The sequence below is a fragment of the Setaria viridis genome, chromosome 3 (assembly GCF_005286985.2).
Source record: "Setaria viridis chromosome 3, Setaria_viridis_v4.0, whole genome shotgun sequence".
NCBI lineage: Eukaryota > Viridiplantae > Streptophyta > Magnoliopsida > Poales > Poaceae > Setaria > Setaria viridis.
In genome coordinates, this window is record NC_048265.2 from 28,288,951 (window position 1) to 28,310,293 (window position 21,343).

General features: G+C 41.8%; 1 protein-coding gene and 1 long non-coding RNA gene across 9 annotated transcripts; both read right to left on the minus strand.

The window, feature by feature from the left end:
• Positions 1-104: 104 nt before the first annotated feature.
• Positions 105-3,160, minus strand: LOC117848154 (uncharacterized). 8 transcript variants are annotated; one of them, XR_004638820.2, is made up of 7 exons: positions 2,872-3,159; positions 1,591-2,779; positions 1,424-1,492; positions 890-1,316; positions 729-780; positions 531-646; positions 105-398 (listed from the first exon to the last, which is right to left on the minus strand). It is a non-coding gene; the product is annotated as an uncharacterized lncRNA (long non-coding RNA). The 8 variants fall into 8 exon arrangements; XR_004638818.2 differs by having other exon boundaries at positions 890-1,780; positions 1,868-2,779; XR_004638817.2 differs by having other exon boundaries at positions 890-1,492.
• Positions 3,161-20,626: 17,466 nt separating this feature from the next.
• Positions 20,627-21,088, minus strand: LOC117849197 (copper transporter 4). The gene has a single exon (XM_034730770.1). It carries the CDS (start codon positions 21,086-21,088, stop codon positions 20,627-20,629), a length of 462 nt encoding a protein of 153 aa, XP_034586661.1.
• Positions 21,089-21,343: the final 255 nt, after the last annotated feature.

Sequence of the window (21,343 nt, forward strand, 5' to 3'; positions counted from 1 at the left end):
AACAAGGGCATTTTGGCTAGCATCTTTTTAATTTCGTTTTGTAGCTAGAATTTTAATTATTTTTACAAAATAATTGTGCCATGAGCATATATTTCATCATCACATATAAGAACTCAAACCTTTAACTTGAAATATATGTCTCAAGCAAAGTAATAACACAATAACCATAGTGCTAAAATAAACATGACCACAACAGAATAAAAACATCATCTCTGACTACAAGTTTGCAACTATGTTTGGCATAATAAAATAAAACTAAATATGAGTTCTCTTATTGATATATTCATGCCCCCATCGGCACCAGCAGTCACCAATAAACGAATTACATTCTTCTAGCTGTCCATCACCAGCATATAGACATAAAGCTTTCTTTAAATATTTTGGTTGTCCATGCTTTCCTACAATTCATAAAAACACATAGAATTTATTAATTTAATATAGGAATCTTGGTGATTAAGTGCATGGAATAACTAAACACATGCAAACTAAATGATCATAGTGACATAGTAAAGATATAAAGTAAATTATACCATCCAGCTTCAAGCCTGACACTTGCTAAGTTAGTTTACAACCTGACACTTCTACTCCGTTTGCAATCATTCAGCTTCAAGCCTTCAACCCTAATGCTCGAAAAGGATGGCATGACCTACAACAAACAGAAATGATAAGAACATGAACTCTCAGGAAAAAGGTTTGATTGACTACTAAAAATATTCTGATACAAATACCATGAATCTGAAGTGAGGGAAGGGAAGAGGACAAGGCAGATGAGCAATCATTCTGCCAAGGAGTGTAGAAAATTAGAAATAATTGAAATTGGACCTGATTTCACAAGAACAGGATATAGACTATCCGATCAGGAATTTAGGAATGAACCGATGAAGCATACATGTTTGAACAATACTCTCCATCAGCTTTGAGAAGGATAACTGCATACTCTCCACAACAAAGAGCTTCCAATCATCCTTGGAAACAAAAAAATGTGTGGTTTTGCAATACAGCCAGTCAGCCATGATGTCACAGTGAATGAAACGGAAGAAGCCATTTTAATTTAGAAAGGGAAATCATCCCTACCTTCTTTGGAGGCTATTTTGTGGGTGTCACGGCATTAAGCATGAGAAGAAAGAAGAATAAATTTACTACTGAATAGATGGAAAAAAATATGAGTGCTTACTTGCTGCAGGTAATTTAGCTGTGAGTGAAGGATACAAATAAGCCATCTCAATTGCATACATTGATGGCCTTATTATTGGTTGTTACTGATTACAAGAGTTCAGACAACTAACATTGAATTGCATCTCAGAAAAAATGAAAACCTAAGAGAAATTTCTAATTAGAAGGAAACTGGAAATAAATTTTGTAGGGCAACAAAAAGCTAGGAAATGTTAAATGAATGCAAGAGAATGGAGGGAGAGAGACTTACATCAGACATCAATCATCAATGATCTGAATGCCAAGAGTTGCCATAACAGAAGAAAATAAAACGTATTCCCTAAACAAAACATTTTAATAAATGTTTTAGTAGAGTGAAATTAAATAATTAGACTGAGGACTTCAATCAAAGTTTTTAATTTAGCATTGGATTAATACCCAGAGATGGCTTAGAAGCAAGGACCATGATTTCGATTATTCTACTACATAAGTCATAAGCTCTGTCATATTTTGCCCCTTCCCTTTATATGTACTTTCTAGAAGATAATTCTCAGTGGAGGAGCTGGAGATGAATGGGGAAGAAAAGCAGCTCTCAGAGATAATTCATAGACTTGGTCTCTCCACCAGACTGCATTATAAAAATTAAGATATTTGACCTATCAATTTAGCTCTTGCGAAGAATCAGATTGAAAAGGGGTTCATAGAGCTGAATCACCTCTCAATGGAAATGAAAGAGAATAGCGAGATAATTGCCCTCCAACAGGTGCTAGTCGTAACGAAATGTCCTAAAACAGGTGCTAATTATTCACTACACCAACACAGGTATTTAAAGCACGGCAAGCACCCATTCACCAACACAGGTATTTAAACCACGGCAAGCACAGATTCATGAACTGGCTTCTCCTGTCACAACTGACAAAGTAACCATTGGAAACAAATCAAAGAAATTTAGTTCAGCATAATTATTCAGGAATCCAACTGTTTCATAACATCGAGAGTCAGTATTGGATGCGTTCAGACAGCAAATCAATAACAAATTGGTTGCTGGGGCTTCATTTCAGGAAAAGTTTCACATTCAGTGATTCAGGACAAGTCGACCACAGAAAAATTGTACAACTCCTGATGGAACATCTGGATCACAGTATAGTGGTTTCTAAAAGGTATATGCTAGCACGTATCCCACCAACTTGTTGGGACACTAAAGAGCAATAAGATTAGGTTCTTCTCAAAGGAAAAAAAACTGCAGAGCTTTTACTGTAATGCACAAATGCGCGGTAAAAAAACTGTATCTAGGCTAAGGCATGGAACCTGATTGAGAAAACTTTAATGACCAGATGAAGTTCTTTTTTCGTATGCAGTAACTCTACCAGCATGTAATCAAGGGAATTGATCCACAAAATAAATGCACCAGATTAGCTATACCACACATCAATTCAAGTATGGAACCCTAAATTTCAGTAAAGCATCAAAAACTGAAGCACAACAGAGCAATGGTAGATACTGAAAACTGGGAAGAACAAGGACTGGGGGTTGATTAGTGAACTAATCTGAGTCCAAATACAAAAATTGATGCAAGGGATCGACAGCCATGCCGTGCAGCGCAGCAGCAGCTCCCATGGACGAAACCCTAGATCAGGAATCAATTCAATCAGAGGGAAATCAGAGAAAGGAAGGAGAAGAGAGATTTGATGCGTGAAAGAGTAGTAGGAGGTACTTGACCTGGAGCTAACCACCACACCATGCTCGACTCGAGCGGCCAAGCGATGCCGAGCTCCCAGACTATGGCGGCACAAGCTGCTGCCTCCTCCTCCCTGCTCGACCCGATGTGTCGGGCTTCGGCCGCGATGGTGGGCACGGGGACCGGGCGCACACCGTGCTACCATAGAAGTTCTTCATGGATGGATCTAGCGTTGTGCGTGCTGCAGGACTGCAGCCGCTGCGCGCTGCCCCCATCTCGGGGAGAGGAGAGATGGGAGAGGGAGGGAGAGAGAGAGAGAGGAATGAGACGAGGGTCAGGGGAACAAAAAGGATAAGATCGTGGAGGAGGGGGGGGGAGGGGTCAAGTGCAAAAACACCGACGGGCGCCTACTTGCAAAGTTACCACGACCACGATTTCTAAATTTTCTGTGGTTGGTGTTGAAATATTTTGGAACACAGGGGGTGTCTCAGAATAAAAATGAACGTATCTACTATGGTCGGAGGGCCTCCCTTGACCCGACCCGATTAGCGAAAAATTTAAGAGTTTTTCTGAACTGTTAGGTATTTTCCTCTATTGTTCAATATTATAAACTGATCTCTTTTCTTGAAAGATTCTTTCAATATTATAAGCCGATCTCTTTTCTTGACAGATTATTTTTTTAAATAACTTTTCTTGAAATATCACAGAGTAGTTTCAAAACACAAAATTGGACAGATACGATCATCATATACATATATATACTTAGGCAATAAAACACCATGCCATGTATATGCATATATTATGAGTCGAACTTTTCATCTCAGGTTGTGGTCGTCATATGATGATCAATCTTCATTAATGTGACACTATTGGCTCACTCAAGAGCACGTACTCAAAACTTTTATCTCACATCATAGTCGTTGTATGATGATCGATCTCCATTCATGTGTTGACATTATTGGTCTTCTCGCCTCTTCCATGAGAATGAGGCATAGTTTGGGCACACAAGTTTAGACAAACATGATCACCATGTATGTGTATATATGTACGAACTTTTATCTCACATTGTAGCAGTCGTATGATAATAGATCTTCATTCATGCCGATTCATGCTGATAGTATTGGTCCTCTATCGCTTCCTCAAGAACACTGTGTATAGTTTGTACACACATGGTTCGATTAAACTAATGAGCTCATACACATAGTGAGGTAACATTAAAGAACATATAGAAATTAATCTATATTACTTGGGTAAAATAGAAAAAAATGGTTGTTTTGCTCAAAAATGAATTGAAACAGAAGCAAAAAAAAATTAGAATGTAAAAAGAAATAAACTTGACCCAACTTGCAGGTTTGAACTCAGGACCTTAATTTTGGTAGAACCAAACGTTAACCATTGAGCTATGTATCTCGGTATGTGTTTTCAAACTTTCATGGGTAAAAATATTTTTATCAAAAGAATAGAGCTTTTCAGGTTGCATTCTCGTGGACCATTATGCACTAGACACCGGACGGCAGGCCTCGCGGTCACGCGGTTGCCAGATGGCCCAGAACAAGTCCAGCTTGTCGCACGACGTGGAGTAAAAAGGAAAAGGTGCAGGGTTCGTGAGAGCAGAGCACGCTAGTTGTGGACCCCACCTTAGCTCTTCCCCTTCCCCTCATTGTTCTCTCCCCGCACCGCCATCTGCCTCTCCCCTCCCCGCCCGTGACACCGCTCCCGTCCTCGCGATCCATCCATGCCACCCACGGGCCCAAGAGGAAGCGGGCGTAGAGGGCGGCGTAGAGGGCCGGCGGCATCTGCGCGGGGGCGAGGAGGACGCCGACAGGCGATTGAGCGGTGGCGGGCATGCTTAAGGCGGCCGGTGGCGGCGGCCCAGCGCAGGCGAGCCTCGCGTGCGTGCGGTGCTCCAGCTTCCCCGCACCCAATCCCATCCACGAGCGGCGTCCTCGCCCATCCCGCCGCCTTCCGTGCGCGTGTCCTCCTCCTCCTCCCTCAGAGTCTCATTGTCGTGTGCGTCCTTATGAGACTCATCGTCGTGCGCGTCTACGGCCCCGACGGCTGCCCCGTCGCGTGGCGCCTCCGCTTCTCCCTCCTCTACAAGGCGTCGGCACCCCTCCACTTCACGCCCTCCGAGGTGGCCCCGCTCGGCAGCCCCGTGGTCAGCCCCTCATCTCCGTCACCGACCCGGAGGTCTACAACACCCCCTGACCTCGCGCTCCTCCTCACCATGCCGACGACAACATATTCATTAAGGATGTCTCCAATTCTCCTATTTAAAAATTTTGCCTGGATTTTCTTGCATTCTTTTGATTCTAATAAAGTTAAATTTGCAAGTAAGATTGGAAGATAAGAAATTGGTAGGTCTTTTGGCCAGCAATTTTTGGTCCGAGTTCTATTGATTCACTACAACTGAGATCTGTTTTGACTTTTTTTGATGATCATGCATTATTAGCTCCGTAAGCTACAACTTTGTCTCAATCTACTGCCAATTCTGTTTAAGGTGGCTGTTCTGTATGCATTTACAAATGTATCTGTATGCTAAATTGAAGCAACTAGCTGTTGTATCCAATTGCATTTTTTTGGCCTGAAATATGTCACTCCATGTCTATTGCATGCCCTGGATGTTTAGGCTATGCCATTTTAGATATTTTAGCCAGTCATTGGTTGCAATTTTGGACCAAATATCATGGGCTCCCAGAGATGGATTTTGTTTTTCATCTGCACATGTTTACTTTCCTTCTTACAAAAATGTAAGAATTAGTAACTTTTCTTGTCTTTAATTGCAGCACAGAGGACCGTGTAAGATTCTGAGTAGTGGTGCGTGCGCAGAGGCTCTGTGACAATGATCCTGGAGTGATGGATGCAACCTATGCCCCCTCTACGACCTGATTTTGGAGGAACCAAATTCATAAAAGGATTTGATTGTTAGTGTTGTTAACATCCTCAAACAAGCTGCGGTGAGGAGGCTTGACTTCCTATGATTATCACCAAATGCCTACGAATAAATTTTAGTGGCAATACAAATATTCTAACAACCAAATATACTCAAATGTTGCCACATATGATGTTGGTGGCAATAGAACCTCAACAGATGCAATGAACGACTTTTTCAATGCAATACAATAAGATCTTTTGCAACGCAGAGCAAGATTAAAGCAACACAGTTTCATCATGGCCATATCCACAACTACTTGCAACTAATCTTTTTTGGATGCAATATAGCAACAACTATTGCAATGCATGTCAAGATTGAGACGATGTAATTACACCGTGGCCATATCCACAGCTACTTGCAACCAACTTTACAATGGTAGCAACGACACCTAGCTATCGCAACACAAAATCAATATTATCACAACTCAACACTAGTCATGGCAATAGGAACCCATACACGCAACCACCTTTTCCACCGTAGCATTATTGCCTTCCTCTTGCAACAGAGCTTATGACTAATGAAACGTGCAATTTTTGTGGCCATAAGGCCCATATATTGCTACCAATTATGCCGTTGGTTGCCATAGAACCAAATATTGCAACCAAATGTGTGGTGTTGCGAAAACAAGTGGTGCTAAAAGGATCAAATCCTTGTAGTGTATACACCTTAATAGTGATGTTGCCAGATGGTCTATACAGCTCTCATGAGGTGCACTAAGTGATGTTATCCACAGGGTGCCGTTGATCGTCCTGCGCAACCACGGGTAATCTTGGCATGTTCTCATTGGGAACCCCTGTGGAAGCATAACTGCTTCGGCGTTGAGAAGGGCTGACGACGTTGGGATCCGGCAGTGCTCGAGATTGAGCCATCTAAGTAACTGCTAGGGCCACTCGCCGATTAATTTCTTCCTGTATTCTTACTTCTTGTGAATGTACTTAAGCTTCTAACATGCACCGCTAAATGTCCTCTTGTTGTTCCTTTTTTCTCTTCCGGCTTCTTTACGTGTCGATGTCCCTATGGAAAGCAAACTTCCATGGAACGACCGCGAAGCCTGGACAATGTCTTGGGTGTTCAGGATTCCCGAGCACCAAAGTGAGCTCTTCATTCTCTCTATCAACCTTCAACTTTCCCGCTTTAGCATCTTCAATATTTTGGATAAGCCTTTCGGCCTTCTGACGTATTGTTTCGTTGAACATAAGTGTCCCATCCTCTTGGCTTAGGTTGCCTCCGTGAGCATAATACTAATTCTTCAATCGATCGGGCCAATCAATAGTTGCTGGTAAAATACCTCAATCGAATAGGTCTTGTTCCATCTTTTTTCATTTGGGAATTGCACTCATGTAACCACCTCGCCCTAGACGATGATGGTACTCCTTCTTTCGGGGATTGGTTGAGTTGACATGAACCTTGTTCGCACTACCTTCACTCATCATGTATTCCAGAAATGAGTTATAGTGGTCCCTTAACTTTCACCACCCATCGAAATCTGGAGTTCAGCCCTTCTTGATAAAGTTCGCATCCAGATTCTTTTTGAAGGTCTGGAATTGGGTTGCCATCTTCTTCAGTGTCCACTCTTTCACAACTTTTTCTTTGACACCTTCAGGAAGTGTGAAACGTTTCTTGACATCTGCCCACACACATATCCTTCTGTGTTTGCGAGAGCACATATGGATCATTTTGTTTACCCTTCCATTCTCTAATGCTGATGGGCATGTTGTCCCTTACAATAGCCCCGCATTGACTCACGAACTTTCTAGCTAGATTTTCAGAGCAATTGGCTTGCCCTCTTCTGTCACTTCGGTGATGTGAAATCTTTCCTCCATTATCTTTGTACGATCTCATGACTTATTTCGCTTTGTCGATCCAGAGGGCTAAAAGTTCAAGATTCGTTAATTAGTACATAGTAATAATGAATATGAAATTATAGATGGTGTAAAACAATGAAAATGATATATACCTCGCCGAAACCTTCCATCATGGCAATGTTTTGTTCTGCATTGTCATCAACGTTGTGCTTGGGCTCGTCATTACCATCATCGGACATGTTGAGGAACATGTCCGGCTGGCTACCCTCATCCTTGGTGTAGGTTCTTGTAATGTCAGACCACTACCGCCAACAATAATCTACTCCATTATATACCTTGCATCCTCTTTGTCTCCCATATCAACTAATAATGACATTAGTTAAACAAACATGTAATCATAGAAACATCAAATTAAAAATTGTACAAAATATACTTGTGAAATATACACATGAAATATAATTGAGACCCATTAATTTGGAAGCATAAATCTTCACAGGAAGCCTCTAATAAGATTTCTCATAGTAAGCATGCAGATAAGTACAAGTGAAAGCATCTTACATACTGGAACTTTGATGGACCATAAATTCATAAAATACCTAATACTTGGACATTGATGCCAAAAAAGCCAAGTGCATGACTGTTTATTTTCTAAATGACCTTTTGTTCACGTTGACTACCAACGAGTTCTAAAAATCAATATCACACTAATGGCATCTGTATACAATGAAAATAAACTTGTGTAATATACATTTTTTTAAGTATTTAAACTAATTTGTACCATTTTTCTAAGAAGTTAAACCAATTCATACTAACTTTCTAAGGATTAAATGTAATTTATACAAATTACACATTAAAAATAGTAATTACACATTAAAAACAATAATAAAAAGGGCACTTGCATCAGCAAGCCCCGTTTCGAGGGGGGGGGGGGGGGTGCCCGGGGCGGGCGGACGGTGAAGGGGCGCGATGGTGGATGGCGGCCGGGGCGTGAACGGCGGATGGGGCACGGGTGGATGTCGGTCGAGGTGAGGACGGCGGACGGATGGTGGCTGGGGTGGGCGCGGGTCGGCGGCGGATAGGGCAGATGCGCATCGATGGTTGATGGGGCACGGATGGCGGGACGATGATCGGGGGAGATGGCGGGTGGACAGTGGATGGAGACGAGCTGAGACAACATGGGGCGGCGGATCTAGCAGTGAAGTGAGGGAGACCAGGCAGGGAAGAAGGGGGCGGGTATGCTTTAACCCCCTAGTCCCGAGTTGACTTTGCAACTGGACTAAAGGGCCTTTAGTTCTGGTTGCAAATTCAACCCGTCACTAAAGCCCCCCTTTAGTCCCGGTTGCAATTTCCAACTGGGACTAAAGGGTGCTTTTCACGCGGGAGGTGAATAAGCACCCATCAGTCCCGGTTGGAATTTGCAACCAGAACTAAAGGCCCCCTTTTCATTTCCCGCTGCTTTTGCAATTTTAATTCATATATGTTTAAGTTGTTTTGCACTGGTTTTATTAAAAAAAATAAAAACTTTACATATTTTGAACTTGCAAAAATATATTAATTAGCAAGTATATTTAAAATAAGTTTGAATCAGTCATTAATTCTATACTAGTTGATTAAGTTTTTAAAATAATTATTTTAATGTATCACTATCATCAACAAACTCTTCAATTAAATAATTTCAACGTGCAAAAAATGCAATTGATGTATGCGGTTGAGCTAACATTGTTTATATTGATCGAATAAAGATTCACCATAGAGCATTACTATATAATTCAAAGGTTCTGATAGCCATAGAACATTACATAAAGGTGCACCATATTTAGTGCATTACAATGTAATGTTAAAAAACTTCTTCTTGACCAAAGTTCCTTGGTCATGATCGCGGTGTAAGTATGAAGCCTCTACTTTGACTAGCATGATGCTTGGGTCAACTTTGACAACGAATGGAGGCATGCAATCACACTGATCATAATCATCTGACTAGTTTGTTTTGTTCTCAACTCCCACAATTTTTCTTTTACCTGTAAGAACTATGTGGCACTTTGGCTCCCATAGTTTTTATTTATCTTCTAAATTTTTCTTGGGTTTTCTAGACATATCCTTCACATAGAAAACCTGATGCACATCATTGGCAAGGATGAATGGTTCATCATTGTATCTAGTCTTGGTTAGGTCCATTATTGTCATTCCGTACTGATCTCAGATCTCCTCTATGAAACCATAATACGAGTCCTTGCTCCTGTTGCTGTCTATGACATCTATACGGATACCACTATTTTGGTTGGTGCTTTTTTGGTCTTGGGCTCTCGTGTAAAATGTATAACCATTTATCTCATAACTTTGGAATTTCACAATTGTGCTAGATGGTCCCCTGGCTAGCCAAGCGAGTTGTTCATGAATCATGGAGTTACCCCTAAGGTGTTGACACAACCAAGAGGGAAAAATATCCATGTGGTGATGTACAATCCAGGCATTGAATTTCGTCGTGTATTGGAAAAATAGAATCTGCTTGTGTTCCTCGATATACGGAGCCACAAAGGATGATTATTGTAGAATCGTGAAGTGTGCTTTATGGAACAAATCAGTATCATTGCTCAAACTTGATTTCTTTCCATGGGTGCCTGTTCACCGTAGCCTCCCCTTGTAGTGTGATGTTGAAGAAGGAGGTGTGTCATAATGTTGAAGAAGGATGGTGGAAATAACAACTCAAAGCTGACAAGACATTGTACCACATCGTTCTATAGATTTAGTCGCTTGGTTGGATCGATTGCCTTCTACGAAATCGTATTGAGAAACGCACATAGCTTTAAGTGACAATCGTACATTCTCTGGTAGAATACCCCTCAGTGCAACCGAAAGCACTAGGTCATCAACATGTGGCAGTCATGGGCCTTTAAATTTGTGAACTTCTTTTCTTTCATATTTATTATTCCCTTTATATTCGAGGAGTACCCAGACGGAACCTTGATACTATTCATGCATTCAAACATGCTATCCTTCTCTTACTTTCTGACAATGTAACTGGTAGGACGTAGGTAGTGCTGTCCTTTATCTCTCTTTTTCGGATGTAGGTCATCTTATTGGTTCATACGTTTCAGGTCCTATGTATCTGTTGAGTTCCCATAACAACCCATGAAGCCTAGCATGTTCACGCAAAGATTCATTATCAGGTGCATCACATCTATTGCATTGCAAACCTCTAGGATTTCCCAATAAGGTAGCTCCCAAAATATAGACTTCTTCTTCCACATGGGTGCACATCCGTTGTCGTCATTCGGAATAGGTTCGCTACCAAGACCCATAACAACCCATGAAGCCTAGCATGTTCATGCAAAGATTCATTGTCAGGTGCATCACATCTATTGCATTGCGGACCTCTACGATTTCCCAATAAGGTAGCTCCCAAAATATAGACTTCTTCTTTCACATGGGTGCACGTCCATTGTCATCGTTCAGAATAGGTTCGCTACCAAGACCCTGTCCAAAGACTACCCTTACATCCTTTATCATCTTAACTACACGCTTTCCATTATGGTATGCAGGTTTTTTACGATGGTCTGGCACCCTTTGAAATGCATCCCTTTCTTTCTTAACGGGTGGTTAGCAGAAAGAAATTGACGATGGCCCATATATAGACCTTCCTACAGTGTTTCAAATACATGCTGTTAGTGTAGTCTAAACAATGGGTGCATGCCCGATATCCCTTGTTTGTCTATCCTGAAAGGTTACTCAGCGCAGGCCAATCGTTGATGGTTATAAACAACAATGCTCGTAGGTCAAAGCTCTCTTATTTATCCTCATCCCACGCACATACATCTTCTTCCTTCCAGAGCACGTAGATTGCAATGAAGATTCGAAGTAGAAGGACCCGAGGAACTTGAGGGACAACCATCGACGGACAGCTGGGGGCCGTGTAGTTGCTTGGAGACTAACTTAGGCTAGGTTCTAGTCGGCGTGATCACCCTACGAGGAAGATCCACGCCAGAGTTCTAGAGCTAGGATTCAGAAGTCGCAGGTACGGCCTCGGTGGATATCTTGTGATGAACAATCATTCATTGTGAAGTAATAGATTGGTTCTGATTCAATAGCAATCTATATGTCTCCTTTTATGATTTCTCCTGTTATGAGTTTGCTTATTTCAATCTATTTACGTAGTAAATTGCATAGGGTGTTCTTGTAGTTATGGTGGCTAGAATTGCATGCCTAATCTATCAAAATAGCTAGACATATGCTTTATGTTCATGCCCTTAGACTACTTGCACTGATAGGCAGGATCGTGATAGGATCTGATGCTGTGTATGGTGGGGATTTTTGGGAGTCAGACCGGAGGTGGTGGTTTAAAGAAGCTTTGAATGAGAACCATGTGCTTGCTTGCCATCTAGCTAGAACTACAACATATGCATAGTCTAGGCTTTGTTCTAGATTAGTTACCTCTTATTTATATCTGCTCATGCTTTGTATCTACTCATGTCTATTCATCCTTATTCACAACCATCTTGCAACTAGAATCATGTTTCCTAATGCTTAGTCAGTCTAGATCCTGTGACCTTATTTTCATGGATTGATGAACCTTGTGGGAATACTCTAAGAGAAAAGCTTCCACTAATCCGTGCGCTTGTTGTTCAAACTGGCATGCTAATTGCCATCAACAAGTTTTTCTGTCGCCATTGCTAGGGAAACAGGTGATTAAGTTTTAGATTAACTTATGCATCTGTAAATATTTTTCTTGTTCATAATTTTCACATGAATATTTTTCTTATATATTATTGATCTTGTATAGCTCTCGTATATGTTTTTCTAACCCTAATATGAGATGGACTTGTGCCTCTCAAAAAAAACAAACAAATATTTTCTTTTGTTTTTGTGCATGGAAAAAAACTAATAAAAATTGCAGGCAAAATCATGCGAGCAGCTGCAACAGGAACATCAATAGTTAAGGACGAAGAACCATCTCCATCAAAGAATTCAGCCAAACCTCAACAACAAGTAGCAATGGGAGAACAGCAGCTCGAACACAAGCTTAGCGAGCTTTGAACACCGAACATCGATGATCTACCGATCCTGAACATAGCTAAAGATGAAGTCACATTCAAGATCAACACTTCAATCATTGAGATGGTGTAGCACAATCCATTCACTCGTAAGGAGGATGCCAAACTACATTTGCAGTCCTTCCTACATATTTGCAACACCATCGGATTGGACGGAGTCGACAACAATCAACTACGTGCAAGATGATTCCCGTACTCGCTGTTGGGCAAGGCACTTCAATTGTTTACATTCTGCAAGCATCAACGGTCAAGAATTGGGAGAGCCTGGTGCATGAATTTTTTGGGAATTGAAGATGATAAATGAGGTATGCCGCTATGTCAAATATTTTTAAGATTAACGTTTCTTGGAGATTTGTTTGTTCAAGCAACAGGTGTTGGAAGCGACCATGTCAAGGAAAGAGGGAAGATTGGAGAACCTCTCTACACAAAAGGAGATGATCTGGAGGTGATAAGGACTGGAGAAAACAATATTAGAAGTACCATGACACTATTAATCTTCTCTAGTGGGATGCTCAAGAACTTCTAATTGATAATGCAACCAAGAAAACTACTCAGATCATCGACACAAAGCGCAAGAGCCTCCTCTAATCATGGCAACTTGGCTAAAGTAAGAATTATGGAGAACACGCATCATTGCCGTCATGGTACTCGCTGGTGCAGAAATGGTTATGACCTTGAAGCCAAAGGGTGCATGACATAATGCCTCGAAAGACCACAAGATTAAGATCATCAACATCTCCGGATCAATTCGCAAAGAAGCTTTTGTTGTCATCAAGATTTTGCATGACCTTAGAAGAAAACAATAGAATATTTCTCGATATTAAGAAGCCCCATGATGTCTATGTTCCAATGAATCAAGAATCAAGGTAATTGGAGGTTCTTACAAGCGGTTATGGCCAAATCATTGAAGGTCGCCCGTCATGAAATCAAGAATCAAGGTAATCGGAGGTTCTGGACAGCACGCAGCGCTTAAATAAAATGGGCATAACTCTCTCATTTGAACTCCATTTTAGATGAATGTCTGTTCATTGAAAAGGTAATTTCATAAACTTTTCAATAGAGCTATATTTCGGTATAAGTTCTATTCTGCATGCAGAGGAAAATCCATGAAGAAGAGGCAGCAGCAAGACAATGAGAACAAGATGGAGGAGATGAAAATGACAAAAATAAAGAGGAGCTTGGGCATTGCTTTTATCAAGCGTACATGATCAAATTTAGAAGCTTAGAATATAAACAAAATCTCTAGAGCATTGGCAAATGAAGACACAAGTAGGCAACATTCAATGCATGGAGATGTTAGAAGCATATCATGATGAATTACAAAAGGTAACATCAAGATGCAAGGATGCTTTGAATTCTCATACTACTCACCAGGGAAGACACAGATTCTTCAGAATCAGATATCAAGCTTCACCCAGTACACTATGGAGACCATCTCTGAAGCATTCGAGCGCTTCACTGTCCACATCGTAAATATCCAAGAGGGGACTTAGTTGTGAAGTTCTACGACAGGTTGACAACAGCTTCACGTGCAATCATCGATGCATCCACCGGAGGTTCCATTGTTGACCTCACTCCCACTCAGGCTAATGCTTTGATCAAGAAGGTTGGTAATAATGATGCCTGGGCATTGTCAGAAAACTGCAAAAGGTATGCTAGAAGTGGAGCATGTTGGATCATCAACATCTTAGGTTGAACATTATTGTTGTGAACAATTTTTTGCCCATGATCAGAGATGTACAATAGAAGCAAATAGGATATTCAGAAGCTCCATCAAGACTTCTTTCCAACGCATCAAGAATCATCAAATTTGGAGATTTGTAGAAGGAGTTATGATAAAATCTTTCAACGCCACACGTTCTGAAATCAGCTCAAGACAGAACACAGTGCTGGAGTAAAAGGGGCGTAACTCACTAGTCTGGAGTCTGTTTCAGGTGAATGACTACTTGTTAGAAAGAGAATTTGATGTACTATTCAATGGAACAACAGTTTTGTACATGTTCTATTCTAGACATAGAGGAATTCAATAAAGAAGAGGTAGCAGCAAAGAATGGTGAAGAAGAATGAAAACATGGAGGCCAAGGTCGACCAGTTGATGAGAAGAATGGAGAAGCTAGAGAAGAGCAGCCAGTTGCATAGCTCAGGGGAGAATGCAAGCTTGTAAAAAAATGGAAAAAGAGAAAATAAAAAAGAGAGAGAGGAAGAAGATTGCAGCACCACAACAGGATGTTGGGAAGAGCAGAAACCTAAAGGTCCAGCTATAAACAATAAACAAAGCAATTTGCGGGAGGCAACCTGAATGTCAAGTCAGGTAATAAGCTTTTGGGAGTACAACCCAATTTTATTTGAGTCATTTGAGTTTTGCTACACTAGTCACTTCTTGATCTTATGGATATTTTTGTCGAACACTTTGACGCATGATTTTTTTGCTTGGTCATTAACATTTTGTTTCTTTTCAAACCTTTTCAACCAAACCTGTAACATAACCCATCCTTTTTTGTTTCTTTTTATCACCCATGAAAAATAGAACCAGAGGAGCTAAAAACCCCTCAGGCTGATCGGCCTGCTCCCACATGAGCCAATCGGCCTGGCTTGTTTTTGTGCATCCAGAGCCACATCTTTGAGTAGAGCCTGCGTATTATTTTTCATGATTTATTAGTATATACGATACGCATGCTGGGCTTGTGAAAAAATAGGACCAAAATCTCTTTTGGTATATGCTTATTGAAAATCCTGTTTTTCTTGTTAGAGTTTTCTAAGCCTTTTATTTTTGTTTCTTTCAAAATTCTCTCTCTTTTTCAGCCAAAATTAGGAACCCAATCCCATAACCATGCATGGGAAAAATTAAAGACTATTTAATGTGATGAAGAATTCTTGATTTACATTGTTTTTTGACTATGAACTTCACCTCTGATTTACGTAATGGCTCGATGATTGCATTAAGCATGATTTTATTTTTAAAATCAAATCTGAATCTTCATGTTGAGAACAATAAAACCATGACCAAGTATTGATCATTTTGAGCCTTAGCTTTAGCATTTTGCTTTGCTTCCTCACATCGCCAAGAAACCCTGGCGTGCTCTCTGTTTATGCTCTCTGCAGGAATCATGAAAGTATTATTGAGCAAAGAAAATAGCAAGATGAAGAGAAAGTCCTTAATTGAAGGATCAGCGCCAAACCATTCTTCAAGTTGATGTGAGGACATGATAAGGAAGAACAACAGCTGGGAAACGAACGGAATGTCCATTGGAGAAGGGAGAAGCGGACGAAATAAATTCACACTCATGGTTTGCATATCTTTCTCCCTTCCTCAGTTTTCATATCACAAGTTGTGGTAGTGTTATCATGTTTTCAATTTTGTTTTCTGCGTGTATATCGAATGAAATATGATGGATGTTGCATAAATTGACACTCATGGTTTACATATCTTTCTCCCTTCCTCAATTTAGTTTTCATCACATTGAGCTTAACTTCATATGATTAATATTGATTATGTTGTTTATGCCTTATGAAATATGATGGATGTTTCCGCCTTGTTGATTGTTGTATTTAGTTATGCATAGCTCGATATGTGCTCCATGAATATAATTTAAAATGAATTAAATGCCATCTAATTTTTGTGGAGGTTAAATGACTTTTACTAAGACCCATATAATTCTTGTTGCTATCTTGTTTAAATTTACTAAAGGCTTGTTTTTGTTTTCATGAAATAAATTCTTTATGCTGGTCACTTCAGTAATAATTCTTGCAAGAGCTCTATCCTATCCAAAGCCATATTTATACCTTCATGATAAACCTTAGATTGCAAGTTTATATTTCAGATGAATTGGATTAGGATTGATTTCTGTGGTATGAGACTTAGAAGCTGATCATTCCTTTATGTAACTATTTCTTGCTAGCCTTTCTATCCATGCATTGTGACTTTTCTACACTGGAAATTTCGCAAACCTCACTGAGCATCCAACAAAAACCCCAAATATCTTTTTATGACTACCCTCCTTGACCACAACCCAATATGAGTATGGAATAAATCCTCGACATCAATTCAGAAGATCCATTGGCACCTTTTCCTGATAAACAAGATTTGGAGGCCATGAGTTGTGTGCAGAATAAATATCGAAGGAAAAAGGGGAAAGATAGGGCCAGGCCAATCGGCCTGGATACCCTCAGGCCGATCGGCCTAGGTGGTTTCCTACTCTGTAAGTTCTAATTTTTGGCGTGGAGGACCTCCCTAAAGAATCAAATATTTTGCTGCAGAAGACCCAAAGGTTTTATACTTACGTCAGCAGTCATTTCATTCTCTCTTTCATGCTCGAGGATGAGCATCATTCAAGCATGGGGGATGGAGTCATCGTATTATCTCTAACTAAATCTGAGTAAGTATTATGTTGCAAAAAGTTTTGAGGAGGCCAAAAGAAAGAAAGAAAAAGAAAAAAAATGAGATGAGAAAAAGAAGAAAAAGAGCAACACAAATAAAGAAAAAAAGAGAAGAAGAAAATGAGAATTAAAATTCTCCTCTGTTCTTTAAGCTCCATAAGATTTCCAATGCCCTGAATGATAGTCCATACTCATTTTCCAACCATGTGCAATCCAATAACGAGGACATCATTTGTGCGTCGGGATCATTCATTTGCTACTTGCACATGTCCACCTATCTAAAAAGTGTGTGTTGCATTCTCTTCCTCTCCATAAGCAATTATTTCTCCATGACCTTTTTAACAAGTCTCAATAAACCTAGTAGAAGTTTTCTTTGATTTGATAATATTCTGAATATAACACTTTGCTAGGACTGTTTTTACCAACCAAGCTCCAGATAAAGCCTTCAACCTATTTATATGAGTAGAATAGGTAGACAATACTCTAGCACATGCTTTGAGAGACTTGATGAGCTGAGAGTTTCCAATGAGTAATTGCAAGAATTTTGTTGCTGATGTTGATCTAGCTCCTTTTTGAAAATTGTGCTCTATTGAAAGAAAAGTTTTGAACTTGATTGAAATTTGAGAGCACTGTTTATAATTCTTTGTGGCTTGTTCATCATTGAAAAATGTCTATCCTCCATAATAATAAGCTGGCTACAACTTGAATACTAATTGAATATCTAAATGAAGCACCATGTCTTGCTATGTATGATTAAGTGCAGGGTTAACACTGAAGGGCAAGGCTGATTTCTATTGAGGACTTGCTTGAGGACGAGCAATGTTTAAGCAAAAGGTATGCTAGAAGTGGAGCATGTTGGATCATCAACATCTTAGGTTGAACATTATTGTTGTGAACAATTTTTTGCCCATGATCAGAGATGTACAATAGAAGCAAATAGGATATTCAGAGAATACTTAGGAGCTAAGTTTCACAGGATTTGGCAAGTTCACTTTGGGATCAAAGATGGAAGCAAGCAGGACTTTGAAAAGATATCAAGATCCATCGTTACGGTGAGGCTATTGACTTGCCCAGACCGCATGCAAGTAAAAATAAGTTTCCAAAATATTAGAGAAAACTTGGCGACGAAGCTGGACACGAGATGGTAAAAGGAAGGGCCAGGACGATCGGCCTAGGCCTTTCCCTTGACCAATTGACTTGCCTTTTGGGTGACGGCCTCTCCAGACTATAAATACCCTGATATTTCATCGAGCACGCATATTGGATTGATGATTCAAAGCAGAAGGAGCCGAGGAACTTGAGGGACAACCATCGATAGAGAGCTGAGGGACATGCAGTTGTCCGAAGGCTAGCTTAGGCTAGGCTCTGTTTGGCGTGATCACCCTGAGAAGATTCACGCCGGAGTTCTAGAGCTAGGATTCACAAGTCGAGGGCATGGCCTTGGTGGAGATCTTGTGATGAACAATCATTCATGGTGAAGTAATAGATTGGTTCTGATTTAAATGCGATCTATATATCTCCTTTTATGATTTCTTCTATTATGAGTTTGCTTATTTCAACCTATTTACGTAGTAGATTGCATATGGTGTTCTTGTAGTCATGGTGACTAGAATTGCATGCTTGATCTATCATAACATCTAGACATGTGCTTTATGTTCGTGCCCTTGGACTGCTTCTGCTAATAGGCAGGATCGTGGTAGGATCTGATGCTGTGTAAGGTCAAGGTTTTCGGGAGTCAGGCCGGAGGTGGTGGTTTAAATATGCTTTGAATGAGAACTATGTGTTTGCTTGCCATCTAGATAGAACTACAACATATGCATAGTCTAGGCTTTGCTCTAGATGTGTTACTGCTTGTTCATATATGCTCATGCTTCGTATCTACTCGTATCTATTCATCCTTATTCACAATCATCTTGCAACTAGAATCATGTTTCCTGATGCTTAGTTAGTTAGATCCTGTGACCTTGTTTCCATGGATGATAAATCTTGGGGGAATACTCTAAGGGAAAAGCTACAACTGATCCGTACATTTGTGGTTCAAACTAACGTGCTAACTGGCGTCAACACACTTGCTCTCCAACATGGCCCCCATCCATTGTTCATGTCAAGTCTGATGCTGGGGAGCTAACTGCCTAAGTCTAAGTAGCTTATAACTCAAAAGTGTAACCAAACTGAAAAGACTCGCACGCGCCCATGTCTACCACTTTAGCTCACCGGCTTTCTGTTGCGCTATTCTCCGTAACCAGTAAAATAATCCAACTCAAATCTCATCCCAGCCGGACCACGCGGTGCTTGCCAAGGCCCCGCGACTTGCAATGTCCTCCGCTTCCGTACTAGCCTGCCTTGCCTTAGCTTTCTCCGTTGCTCCCTATCGCTTCTAAGATCCAGTTAAACAGACAACGCAACGCGCAATGCACTCCCTAGCCGCCTTGCTCGCTAACTTGCACGCCAGGATGTCGTCCATGCATGCGTCCACCTCCCAATGGTGCATCATACCACCACCAGATCTTCTACATCAGGTGGCTCAACATGCTAGGTGCGGCCGCCATACTAGCTTTTTCCACCACGATTCCACTCTCGGAGATCGCCTTCATGGTGCTCCTTCTCCCATACCTCGTCGCCTTCTCCAAGTTGAACTCCCAAAGCGTCCGGGCAAGCCCAACCTAATCTCGCCCATCTTCCCAGCCTCAACAGGCAGCTCCACCTCATGGTGCACACAACAGTAGGCTTCGTCATCCCAGCGCTCTACATCCTCGACGGCCTTCATGCTAGGGACACGGTTGGCATCGCTGCCACAGCAACACACGCGTTCCTCCTCTCCATGAATAGGTATTCACCGGGCTGCGGGATGGCAGGGCACGTTCTCACTCCCTATAAGATCTGTGGTGCAGCGTCCACTGACAGGGCCGTCGTTGGGCCAGCTGAGGTCGGCACTCCAGCACACATGCTCCGTGGGATGGAACCAATAGCTCATCGTGGAGGTTGCCGCTGCCCTTCGTGGGGTTTGCAACCTATGGCAGGAGGGTGACTGAGATGGTGGCGCAGCTAGCGGATTTTGTCATGTAGGTTGTAGCCGCCAACGCGTGCACTATGCACATTTTGACATCTCTCCGCCATTCACGATGCGTGCACGGTGCGCGTGCTTCTGCATGACAATGAGGACACCGGGAGCGGCAACGGCGCGCGAGAGCGGCTAGAGTTCTGATTTCTGCCATAGGGACACCCGTCATCGAAGTTATGAGTTCTGGCATGGACACCCGGGGACGAGGAGAGAGAGGGAGGCAGGCACAAGTGGTGGTTGATGGGGAGAGCCGTGGACAGGTAGAGAGAGGGAGCTTGATGCTGGCAGTTGTGCGACGAAGGAGGAAGGGCAGCAGCGCAGGTGAGGAAGAAATAGCGATGGATCACATGATAAAAGCGATGGACCACTGGATTGCGAGTTCACTTAGAAAAAATCTAAAACTTTTACGCAAAATGTGGTTGACGGTTGGAAGAAGCACGTTGCCCTTTTATAGTAAGGAAAGATTAATGAAAACATACAAGTTTCCTCCTCAGCAACAGATGACAAGCAACGTTCCGTATTTGGATTTCTCCAACACAAAAAAAATCTTCTTCCAATCATTAAGAATACTTAAGGTTTTGGCTCTGATGGAGGGAGAGCACCGTTCGTAGGCACGTCGTCACGTGTTGCAGCTGGGCCTATCATCCCTTCCCGCGAGAGCAAGAACCCAGCCGCGTGGCCAGCCAAGACGGCTAGGAAGACCCCGCCATTAAAGGACATGACGGCCAGCATCACCAAGTACGAGAGACCCATCTTCACTGCGTGTATCCCCGTCATCAGCAGGGCTCCCAACGCGTTGGAGCCACGGCTGCGACGGGAGAGGCCACGGGACGCTGCCGAGAGCACCTCGACGAGAGCAGCGAGCACAGCCGCGACTAGGACACAAAGGACATACATGCCGACCCCATCACGGTCGCCTGGCCAGTTGGAGAAGAGCACCTGCACCCGGTGGCCCCAGAAGAAGGCCATGCGCATCGCGGGCATGTCCATGTTCTGTTCTGCAGGCGGCGGCCCCATTGGCATCGGCGGCATCGGCATCGAGCTTTCTTGGCAATTGCTGCCGTAGTAGAGTGACTGTTATTTGCTATAGCTACCAGGTAGCTAGTGAGCACTTGACAGCATGCTGTAAATAAGAAGTGTTGCTGCCAGCCTGCTACGAGTTGGGGAAACTGGAAGCGTCAAGTCCTATGAAATGGAAAGAGAAGGGATGACAACAAGAAAGAGGAACAGACAAGCAAAGTTCTTAGTTTTGTGGTGTGTTTACTGCTTAGCATAGATACATACACT

Coding starts and splice junctions, on each gene's coding strand:
- LOC117849197 (XM_034730770.1), bottom strand. CDS start 21,088: ATGCCGCCGATGCCAATGGGGCCGCCGCCTGCAGAACAGAACATGGAC.